The sequence below is a fragment of the Neolamprologus multifasciatus genome, chromosome 9 (assembly GCF_963576455.1).
Source record: "Neolamprologus multifasciatus chromosome 9, fNeoMul1.2, whole genome shotgun sequence".
NCBI lineage: Eukaryota > Metazoa > Chordata > Actinopteri > Cichliformes > Cichlidae > Neolamprologus > Neolamprologus multifasciatus.
The window spans coordinates 2,041,027-2,052,794 of NC_140447.1; the positions used below are offsets into that span (position 1 = coordinate 2,041,027).

Here is an 11,768-nt window from a genome sequence, read left to right on the forward strand (position 1 = left end):
ATGATCGTGAGAAGGTATTGCTTTCCTGATTTTGTTCTAGGTAGTGGACCCACACAGTCTACGATGACATGGTCAAACGGCTGATCCACTACAGGAATGGGACACAAAGGAATCGGGGGTATGACCTGATTAGGTTTACCTGTGTCACGTAAAGGAATGTTATTTTACTGTCACTGTGTTATTATTCACATGCACGGTCATTATTTCATCATTACTTCATTAGTCTGCATCACTTATTATCAGGTTATCACCAATATTATCATGTATCATTTATCATTTAGTATATTTGCCAGAGCACGCAGAATAAAATATCATGCATAAGTACCAGCATAGTAAGTCAGATGAGGACACTCACCTTTCGGTGGCCTGGACCTACAATCTTACACAACTGCACACTCGTCTTACACAATTGTTATGTTCCCAAACACCGATGATGGGAAACATCTGGTTTTAAGTCTGGGAAAGAGTTGTTGTTCTGAAGAAGGTGATTTCCAGGAATTATTCTGACGTCATAATGGCTATAAAGCTTTCTGTAACAGACGAAGATCGAAGTCCGGCTTCCCGCACTGTATAATAAGTGTGTGTTTAATAAATCACTTTTTTGGACACCCCCTAGGACTCTGTCTGCGCTTATTTTTCCTTCCAAATCAAAAGAACCTTACATTTTGGTGCCGAAACCCGGTTTGGGGGGAAAGAAGATGCGCTGCGAGGGAGCGGAGCTCCTCGGGGGTGCCAAAAGACGGGGGGATCCAGGAGGGGACCAACTGAGTGACAAAAACCGCGGCATAAAAGGTCAGTACCACCTGTTGAATAATTTTTATCCAAAGGTACTAAATGGGAAGTTAAAACTAAATTGAATGTTCACTCAGGGGGGCCTTCTGCTGGGTTCTGTCCGTAGTGATTTTATTTAATTAGGATAATTAGTGGTAAAAGTTTGATAAAATTCTCACAAAAGTTATTGCTGTTCATTTTAGGGGGGTTTTCTGTGTTTTTTGTGTTATGTTTTGTGGTGTTAAAGCTAAGAGGCTTGGTTTATGTGCCTTAAGTGAGATTGTGGAGTTAGATGCCAAGCACTCTTTAAGGTTAGGGGAATTCGGACTCATTGGGTGGTAGAAACGCAGTTTCGGGCGTCAGGTAATTAAAAACTGAGGGGCTGAGAGTCCCCAGGGACGCTTTTAAACATAAACTAAAGTTCCGGAGCGTGGCTCCGAAGAGCACAGTTGTTCAGCGTGTGGCAGCGACCGGTAATCTGTGGACGCACGGTTACCTCTGGCGGCGTCCAGGTAGCTCGGGTGGTCTCCCGCGGGACTTCGGACACCCGTTAAAGGCCAGGTAATCAAGGATTACCTTTTATACTGTGCTGTTTGGCTGAAGGGTGAGACCCGGCCGTGACTATTAATGTGGGTGACAGTGAGTTTTAAGTAAAGCTGAACGCGTGAGGTTGAGACTTTGACGCGAGACGTGGAGCTCCCTGCCAACCTGCGGGAAGCGGTTTTAAATTAATTAGTGTTTAGAAATCTGACCGCGGCCGGCGAGGGCGTTCCCGACGCGGGGTTATTGATCATCAAGGCTGGTTCTGTGGACCAAGGTGAAGCCTGGGCTTAGAGCTTTCAAATTAGTCAAAAACTCAGGAATACCGGTATAGAAATAAAAAGAGAAATAAACAAGATGAGCTGTTCTGGCAGGCGGTGTGTTTATGTCTATACGGGCCCGTGTATGTAAATAGTGTGTAAATACTGGTGTAGAAGCGCTTACATTATTTAAAAGCTTGCATGTATAGGCTTGCTTTCGTGTGTGGTGGAGAAAAAAGGAAAAACGTGTCTCTCTCTCTCTGTCTCAAGCAGCTGCAAAGAGGGGGGCTTGGTTAACCCCGCAGTGTGTGTGTGAGGAGAAAGAGACGGGGGGGGGGGCAGCGCATGTGCCCATCGAGTATTAAAGGAAAATGGGGGAAAAACTGTTTTTCTCTATTTGTTTAACTGTTCAACTCGGTCTTTTTCTGTTTGTTTAATTCCTCCAATTTTTCTTTAGTTTTATTTTTCTATCTAGGTGATGTTGTTTGTGGGGTGCAGAAAGGTAATCTCAGTCTCGCCAAGTGTTTCATATTACGAGCTGTAGGAAGCTGAATATAGTTGTTTTGTCCTGTTTCTTGTGGTGTGATTGACTATATAAAAGCAATAAACTGTGTGATTGCTGGATGATTTTCGGCCTTGTTCCAGGAGTGTACAGGTGTGTGGTTTGTCTTTGTTGATGTTTTATGTATTGTGAGCTGGTTGATTTGAGGGGATTTCTCCCGTTTAGGGGAGGAGTGCCTGTGTCGTGATTAGTTGAATTATTTTATGTTAAAACTTTGTTGAAGGCGTGTGAGTGTGAATTTTTGCTGGTTTCCTGTGGTTAAATTGAAGTAGTGGATTTTAGAGGTTTTGGTGTCTTGTGAAGGAGGGTGCTGTAACTTTGAGTAGAAAGAAGAGAGTGAGTGTGTGTGTGTAGGTGCGGCCCAGAGAAAGGAGGCAGTAAGCCAATTGGGTGCGTTTGAGCCTGAGAAGGGAAATACGCCGAGCCTACTTCCGAAGGAGGGGCTTAGCAGCGGCCATTTTGGTGAGGGCAAGGTTTGGAGGTGGAGCTAAGTAGCGGCCATTTTGGGGAAGGTAAGTGAGGTCAACAACAAAATGGCTGAAAACAAAATGACTGAGATCGGGAAGGCGACCCCTAGTGGGGAGAAGAACTATAAGCCACTCAAGGACCAGATAGCCCAACTCAAGAAGGCCCTCAAGATCACCTATGAAGGAGCTTCCAAGGAGGTTGCTCGGCAATGTCAAGACATGGAGAAGGAGGTGAAGAAACTATGTGAGGATCAACAGATAACGATGGAGGACAAAATACCTTTGCATTCGGTTTTCCAGGTGGGAGCTGAGAAATGTGAAAAGAGGATCAAAGACCTTGAGGAGGAACTTGAGGGGGGTTTTAAGGGGAGAAAAGTCAAGGCAGAAAAGAAACTGATGATGGAGAAACAGAGTAAGTACTGCAAGTATGTGATTGTCTGCCGAGGTGTCTCCCCCTGGATGAAAGACGAGGTCAATGACCCCACGCCAGGGCTGGCAGAGGAAGCCCAGGCCGAGGGGAGGTTATATCCCAGTTTGAAGGGACTCCCCAGTGCACCGCCTCCTCCCTACATCTGTCCAGTGCTGACCCTGGAGGGTGGCACTCTTTGGGGACCGGAAGGGAAAACAGGAACAGTTAAAGGGGGAGTTGTGGATTTTCAGGAGGATCCTGCACCATCGACGCCTGTACGGGACACCGAGGGGGTCAACACAGGAGTGTTGCAACCCCTGTCGGCGGCAGCTACGCTGAAAGGGATTCAGTTCGAGCCAGCTGCTGGAACATCAAGTGGGGCCATAACTATACCAGGTGTGACTTTCCTCCCTCCCTCTCACTTCAGCCCAGAAGGAGCTGAAGAAGCTCAACCTGTGGCTTCCACGAGCGCAGATCAGGTGACACCGCAACGGCCTAGGCAGGGAAATGCATCCCAGGAAGTCTGGACTTCAGAGGAAGATACGCCAGTGTCGCAGCCGCAGAGGCCATCGAAGGCGAGCCAAAAAGCCTGTCAGAAGCCAGGGGTTGGCGACCTACAAGAAGGCCAGTGGCAGGGACAAGTAATAGGGAAAATATCTACTAACCGAGAAGCCGTGGTAAGGTTAGAACAGACTTTGAGAGACTGGGAGGAGGAAGGCGTGCCAGCACCACGCCTATTAGCACAAACGCTCGAAGCATTGAAGAAGGACCTCGCATCGTCAATAGGTAAGACACGGAAATCCCGAGAAGTGTTGAACCTGGAAATCGGAGGGTTTGCCCCAAGCGTTCAGGGTGACCCGCAGAAGAGAACGCTCCGCTCTGGAAAGGCCTTGAAGGACCTGAGAGACAAAAGACAGTCGATCTTTGAGAAGAATCGGAAGCAGAGTGTCGCATTGCAAACTGAGGAGGGGCAGGGGGACACTGAGGAGGAGGTGTCCCTCTTAATGCCTCTACTGCAGGGTTTAAAGGGCGAGCCAGTATACCAGCATTATAACATCAGAGATTTGGAGGCTCTGGTGAAGCAACTGCCCCCTATTACAGAGGGAGGAGCTGCGTGGCTGAGGAAACTGGGGAGTCTTACTGAAGGAGAAGAACTTGCCCTGGGAGATTTTCGTGCCATGGGTGGAAGGGCCTTCAGGGGCGGAGGCCTGGCAGATGTGGAAGAGATAGCAGGAACCACATGTCAACCAAATGATGTCCCCTATGCATGGGTGCAAAATGCTCTCTCTGACGCAGTGCGTGAGAAGTATCCGACCCCTAATTCTGGCACCATGCCTAGAATATTGTGGAGCCCAGAACAAGCTCCTAGAGAGTTTATGGAGCATGCAAAGGAACAGTGGATTGTGCAGACGGGAGAACATCCGGGACAGGAAGGAGAACATCGGGCGTGGTTCCGATGCGCAGTGTTAGCCGGTTTGCCAGAACGAGTGAGAGCAGACCTACAGAGGAATCCAGATTTTGCGGTGGCAGATTCGGTAAAATGGGAAAGGCATGTCATACATCGGTTGGAGCTCGAAAGAGACGAGGTGAACAAAAAGAAACAGGACCTGGAGGAGGCGCAAGGGCAGTTGGTAAAATTAAAATTGGCTGAGGCAAGAGAAAAATCGAGTGAGAAGCAAAGAGAAAGTAAAGAAGGTGCTAAGAAAATGCTGGTGGCAAAGCCTCAGGGCGAGCCGGGGCCTGATTGGCCGGATTTGGACCCAGTCTTGTATCCTGATGACCGATGGCCCGCCAATGGACCAAGGCAAGGAAGACTCGCGGGGAATTGGGGGGCTAATAGGTCGTTGAGGGGGCGTGGTGGATCTCAAAGAGGAGGCGGACTAAGGGGTCGTGGTCTGGGGGGACCTATGCTGGACCCCGATCTGTGTAGAAGGTGTGGAGAACGAGGACACTGGGCTCATAACTGTCCTACGCCATGGCTACCAGAAATAAGTTATCAACCACCACCCCAGGCACAGAGAGCGCCGCGAGGCAGGACACTCCAGACAAGGGGACTTCAAGCTCCCAACCCTGGCATGGCGCCAGTGGCTCAGTATCCCCTGGCCAACTGGGGCAGGGAGGAGGAGCTGTACTGACGGGACCCACAGAGACCCGGCAGCATGGGGATGGCAGACCCTCTGTTGCCGATGACCGTGGAAGGGACTGAACTGACCTTCCTGGTGGACACTGGAGCGACTTACTCAACGCTGAGACAAAAACCAAGCAGTGCCACACTTTCCAATCACATGGTCAGTGTTGTGGGTTTCTCTGGGGTTCCAATGACTCTGCCGACAACTAATCCAGCCCTGATGGTGCTGGGAAAACAGACATTGAAGCACAGCTATGTGGTGTCTCCCCATGTGCCTGTGAACTTGATGGGCAGGGATTTGCTCATTAAACTGGGGGCCACTATCATGTGTTCAGCTGATGGACTAACAGTGACACTTCCAGGAGGAAAAGAATTCTGTTGCCTGGGGACTTTTTCAAAGAACCAGTATTTGCTGCAAGACTGTGAACAATCTACAGCGGATATATACTGGGGTCGGTTGGTGGATGAAGGCGTTTTGAGACTGTATCAGCTGTGGAAACCTTGGATTATGGCCTTGGCTGTCTATTCTCCTCCGCGAGACCCATACCACGTTACCCTCTATTATGATAAGAACGAGGACGAAATTTATAGGGACCAGTTCCAGACTGAACTTGAGAGTCAGACTTGGAACATACGCTCTCAGAACATCTATGTTGGTCCTGAAGGCGTCGCTGCAGGAGTAAATTTAACCGAAGAACAACGGCCTTGGTTCAAAATGGGGCCTGATTCAGTGCCTCACATCACATTGGCGGTCCATGAGGGTCATCAGGCCAGGGAGCTGGGGACAATGGTCAGGAGAGCTCTCGACGAACCTTGTTGGCGACCCACTCAGATTCCAGATGTCTGGTATTCGCCAAAATGCAAAATTTATCGCATCACTGGTCTGTCAGACGACGCAGTGGTATTGGAGCATAAGCAAATCTCAAGAATCCATGGCAGAGAAAGAGTAGATCATGCTGACGCAGTGGCCGCACTTGCGACTCTTCCTGATACTTTGTGGTCAGCTGGGTCTACGGATGTGGGCCTGGCAACTTGCTCGCCGGTCTCGTTCCAGCTGAAGTCTGAGGTACCAATTTGGAAACCGCAGTACAGACAGAAAAGAGAAGCAGAGGAGGGAATTGCAGAGACAATAGAAGGGCTATTGAAAGTAGGAGTCCTTGAGCCCTCACAATCTTACTGGAACACGCCCATTTTGCCAGTAGAGAAGCATGGGACAGGAAAGTACAGGATGGCACATGACTTAAGAGCCATAAATGCCATCCTACGTACTGATACTGTGCCTGTACCGAACCCGTACACAGCTTTGACGGCATTAACACCAGAACAAAAGTGGTTTACGTGTATTGATCTAGCCAACGCATTTTTCTGTCTCCCCTTGCATGAGTCTCTTAGGGACATTTTTTCATTCACATACAGGGGGCAACAGTATAGATACACACGGTTGCCACAAGGGTTCGCCCTCTCCCCGGGCATTTTCAACCAAGTGCTGAAAGAAGCTCTTTCACAGTGTCAACTCCCAGAGGGGTGTACACTGGTTCAGTACGTGGATGACTTGCTCATCGCGGCTCCGTCTGCTTCGGCGTGTACGCAGGCCTCGCTTACCGTACTGGAGAGACTCGCTGAGTGCGGGTTCAAAGTGAGTAAAGAAAAGTTGCAGTTGGTCCGACCAGAGGTGACATTTCTAGGCCGTGTGATCGCGCACCAGTCAGTGGGTTTACTGAACACCCACCGAGATCAGATTCTGACACATCCGAAACCACGCACAGTCAAGGAGTTGCTCTCCTTCTTAGGTTTAACGGGATACAGCCGTCAGTACATACCAAACTATGCAGGTAAAACAGCCCCTCTGAGGGATTTGGTAAAAATGGTAGGGGTCCGTAACCTTAAGGCTGAACTGCCATGGACATCGGCCACGGAGTCGGCGTTCATTGCATTGAAACAAGATCTCTCGAGATCTGCTGATCTTGCCATCCCTAATTATGACGAACCCTTCTATCTAGATGTTTCAGAAACAAATGGGATAGTGAATGGGGTTTTGTTTCAGAAAAAGGGGGGAGGGAGAGATGTACTCATGTACGTCAGCATCCGCCTGAATCACTTGGAGACAAGACACCCGGTATGCACGCAGCATGCCCTTGGGGTGTCAAAGATCATACAAAAAACAGCACACATAGTGAGGGACCATCCATTGAAGGTGTTGACCACCCACAGTGTGGTGGCATATGTTAACTCACAAGCCTTCACCATGACACCATTGACACAACAGAGAGTGAGTAAAGTCTTAGACGCTCCCAATCTGACATTCACACATGAAGGAATCAATATGGCAGATTTGATGGGGTCGGGTGATCCGCACGACTGTGCTAAGAGAGCTGAAGTGGACGAGAAAATAAGAGAAGACTTGAAAGCAGAACCTCTGACGGGAGCTGAAGATTGGTTCACGGATGGATGTTGCTACAGAGATGAGGAAGGATTGAAAGCAGGCTACGCTGTAGTTTGCAGAAAGGGGACTGAATTTGAGGTAAAGGAGGCTGGGAGACTTGAAGGGCAGCAGTCGGCCCAGAGAGCAGAAGTAATTGCTCTAAGCAGAGCCCTGAGACTCGCGAAAGGAAGGCGAGTCAACATTTACACGGATTCAGCTTATGCCTTTGGAGCAGTGCATGTGGAGCTAGCCCAATGGCGGAGAGCAGGATTCAGGACAGCAGACAATGCACCAATCTGCCACAAGAAGGAAATGGAGGAACTCGAACAGGCGTTGGGAGACCCAGAGGAGGTGAGTATCATAAAGTGTAAAGGTCACTCCTCGGGGACTGGCATGGTGGCCAGAGGAAATCAGGAAGCCGATCGAGCTGCGAAAGAGGCAGCAGGCTATAAAGCACTACGGCAGGTGGTGCAAATAAGTGTGGAGGAAGAAGTAAGAGTCAACATGTTGGAGGAGGCCAGGAAGGCCCAAGAGGAGGCGGCCCCGGAAGAGAAGGGGGTCTGGAAGAGTCGAGGAGCATGGGAAGGAGGTGGTCTCTGGCGAGGACCTGACGGACGACCGGTGTTGACTGCCAACCTAGCAGAACAGAAGATTGCAGAAGCACATGGGCTTGGCCATGTGGGTGTGGCCCAGATAGAGAGACATCTGTGCCATTGGTGGCATCCCTTTTTGAGGGATATGATTAAGGAAAAAGCTAGGACGTGCCTGATCTGTGGGAGGCACAATCCAAAGCCAGTGATTAAACCAGAGGCAGGTAAGTTCCCCATTCCAGAAAGACCAGGGGAAGAGATTGTCATTGATTTCACTGACATGATCGACGTGGGACCGGGAGGAGTCCGGTATTTGTTGGTAAGTGTGGATGCTCTGACGGGGTAGCCCGAAGCGTGGCCAACAAAGAGGGAGGATGCAAAAAGTGTGATTAAGTGTTTAATCAATCATTACATCCCCCGGCATGGTTTTCCCAAAAGAATTAGGTCGGACAATGGAACTCATTTCAAAAATAAAGATTTGGCAGAAGTAGAACAGAAGCTGGGGTTGCAGCACCGATTTGGGACGGTGTATCATCCTCAGTCCCAGGGGAAGGTGGAAAGAATGAATCTAAACCTGAAAAATAAAATAGCTAAAATTTCTGCTCAGACGGGGCTAAATTGGGTTGCAGCCCTGCCAATTGCATTGATGATAATAAGATGTTGTGTTAATCAATCCACAGGTTTCACACCATATGAGCTGTTGACAGGACGACAGTTTCCAGGTCCTTGGACAACAGTCCCGGCGGAAGAGAGTATAAAAAGTAATAGAAAGCATGCTGAATGTTGGAAAGAATTAAAAGCCCTTGTGTCTAGTTTCACACAACAGGTTGGAGTGGGGGTGAATGCGGTGGACAGGTCCGTCCCCGACGCCAAGGCGGTGTGGCTGAAGGTCATTAAGCGAAAGTGGAGAGATCCGAGGTGGACGGGGCCATACGAGGTGACGGCTCGTACCACCAGCGCGGTTCGGCTGAAGGGAAAGGGTGAGACCTGGTTCCATTGGTCTCAATGTGCAGTGGCGGACGAGAGCTTACTCGAGATAAGCTCCACCCAAAGTAACACGGGGGGGAACATAGAGGCAGAATAATCCTCTCCCCCTGTGCAGCGGTTCTCCCCAGCAGTCTACCTGGGGAGACGAAGAAAGAAGAGGAGTGTCACGCGCCAAGCATCAATTCATTCCAGGCTCCTGATAGGCTAGGGCTCTAGTCTAAAGTAATTGATAGTTTAAAGGAGTTGTAATAGTCTTGTACGTTAATCGCATACTTTTATACTCATAATCTTATACTCTTATCACGAAGTTTAAGGTAAAAGTAAAAGAGCCTGGGAACAGTGATCATGAAACTGTGGGAAAATTGGAAAATAACGGGGATGTTGAGGTTGATAAGTGTTGTAACGTGTTTGTTTGTTCATTGGCAGACAGGTGAATTGCCCAGACGCAGAGGTCTATCCGCTCCAGAGTCCAAGCCGATCAAGTCGTCGAGGAAATTCAAGCGCGAGGTTGGCTCAGGTGGGAACGATGGGTGTCTCAAAGCCAGTGGGGGAGTCGAGTTTGGGTATGTTAGTGGGTCCACGACGGCATTCACATTCGATTTGTGTGAGGTAATTAGATGCCCAGGAGACGGTAGCAGCTGGAGAACATATGATGTGTGGATTTCTTATCACTCTATGGTATGCTACCCTAAGTCGGTGTGGGGCCCATCACAGGAAGGAGACATTTACAGTTATATAACGGATCAGTGGTGTTCTTGGCAGGATGTGGTTGCGTGGACAGGAGTAGGATGGCAGCCAACAGTGCCACAGGCCCTTGAAGGGATAGCCATTCAGAGAGATTATTCTGTTACACATAACCCTGTCACTCTCTCCCTAGGACCATGGAGCAAACTCCCTGAAGCGGGCTATGAGGGGGGTGCGTTCTATTTAGTAATAGGGGTAGATAAAGCAGGGACAGATCCAGTAGGGGTAATTCGGGTGAATTTATTCAATCCAAGATCTAAACCGATAGGGAACGACACTGCAATGAATCTCACAGAGCAAATGGACCCCTTAGAGACAGTTACTTACCAGGACTCAGAAGAGAAATGGCTTGTTGCCACAGATTACACTAGATTAAAACCTCAAGAGTTAATAGAGCGTGCCACAGGTTTTGGTGATAGGAATCTTTGGTTAGATTGGGTGGCTCAAAATGCTAAAGAGCAGGAAGTGGTTGATTGTGTTGCTTGTGCTACAGCTAGACCTCGTCTGTTCACTGAACCCGCTCCTCTGTATCCAGAGGATGAGTGGGGTTATGATTGTATGTTGAGATTAACTAGAGAGGCGGTGAACACAGGTAACTGCACCACTTTGTCAGGTTTATATCCGCCAATTGATAAACGTACACAACCAGGTTCATTCACACCTAAACGGGATAATTATACATGTTTTGAGTTCTCTACAGACAGCGTGAGATATACGTTAGGAAGAATTGATCCAAGCTGGTGTCAGAGGAGAATCCCAGGCAGGACTACCAATAATGTAAGTGACCCAAGCACTATTATAGGCACCTGGGCAAGGGGTGGGCTATATTATTATTGTGGGCAGTACACCCTTTTGGTACAGGTTCCCCTGGGGAGTGTGGGAACATGTGCTTTGGTGCGCCTAGGTGCACCTTTGATGCTTATAGGAAATAGAGTAGAGACAGTGCCACAGCAGGACACTGGTGTGTTGACAGCCAGACGTAGGAGAAGTATAAGGGGTGCGCACAAATATGACCCAATATGGGACTCGCCAACCTGGATTGACTCAATAGGAGTTCCCAGGGGAGTTCCAGATGAGTATAAGTTAGTTAATCAGATAGCGGCCGGCTTTGAAAGTGTGTTTCTGTGAATAACTCCAAATAAAAATGTTGATCGCATTAACTATGTCCATTATAATGTGCTGAGACTCTCTAATCTCACTAGGGACGCGGTAGAAGGCCTTGCGGAACAATTAGGCCCGACGTCGTTAATGGGAATCCAAAATCGAATGGCCCTGGACATGTTGTTGGCTGAGAAGGGTGGTGTGTGTGCCATGTTTGGGGACATGTGCTGTACCTTCATACCCAACAATACGGCCCCAGACGGTACGGTTACTAGAGCGCTTGAGAGTCTGAAAATGTTATCTAAAACCATGCATGAGCAATCAGGTGTGAACACTGGACTGGGAGACTGGTTCACGTCTGTCTTTGGGCAATGGAAGAGTGTTGTTATGTCTGCCATGTTTTCTTTTGTTGTTTTTCTTGGTATATTAATGATCGGATGTTGTCTCATCCCTCTGGCCCGGCGAGTTTTAGTAAAGATGCTGGAGAGAGCCCTGAACTCGGGCTCACCTGGTTCAGCGGCGCCTGAATCGATGATGCCCTTGAGGGAGATTGTAGGCTGGACGGAGGAGTGAGACAAAATCCTGGTGTAGGTTGGTCTCGCAAGCGAGCCCAAGAGGAGGAGTTGTCACGTAAAGGAATGTTATTTTACTGTCACTGTGTTACTCCTCACATGCACGGTCATTATTTCATCATTACTTCATTAGTCTGCATCACTTATTATCAGGTTATCACCAATATTATCATGTATCATTTATCATTTAGTATATTTGCCAGAGCACGCAGAAT

The 11,768-nt window shown here is 48.7% G+C and overlaps 2 protein-coding genes across 2 annotated transcripts; both read left to right on the forward strand.

Annotated features, from left to right (window-relative positions):
* Positions 1 to 140: 140 nt before the first annotated feature.
* LOC146510760 (uncharacterized) lies at positions 141 to 5,144 on the forward strand. The gene has a single exon (XM_085173532.1). It carries the CDS (start codon positions 2,667 to 2,669, stop codon positions 5,142 to 5,144), a length of 2,478 nt encoding a protein of 825 aa, XP_085029658.1. The 5' UTR covers positions 141 to 2,666.
* Positions 5,025 to 11,557, forward strand: LOC146510761 (uncharacterized). Its single transcript, XM_085173102.1, has one exon. It carries the CDS (start codon positions 5,169 to 5,171, stop codon positions 8,493 to 8,495), a length of 3,327 nt encoding a protein of 1,108 aa, XP_085029228.1. The 5' UTR covers positions 5,025 to 5,168; the 3' UTR covers positions 8,496 to 11,557.
* Positions 11,558 to 11,768: the final 211 nt, after the last annotated feature.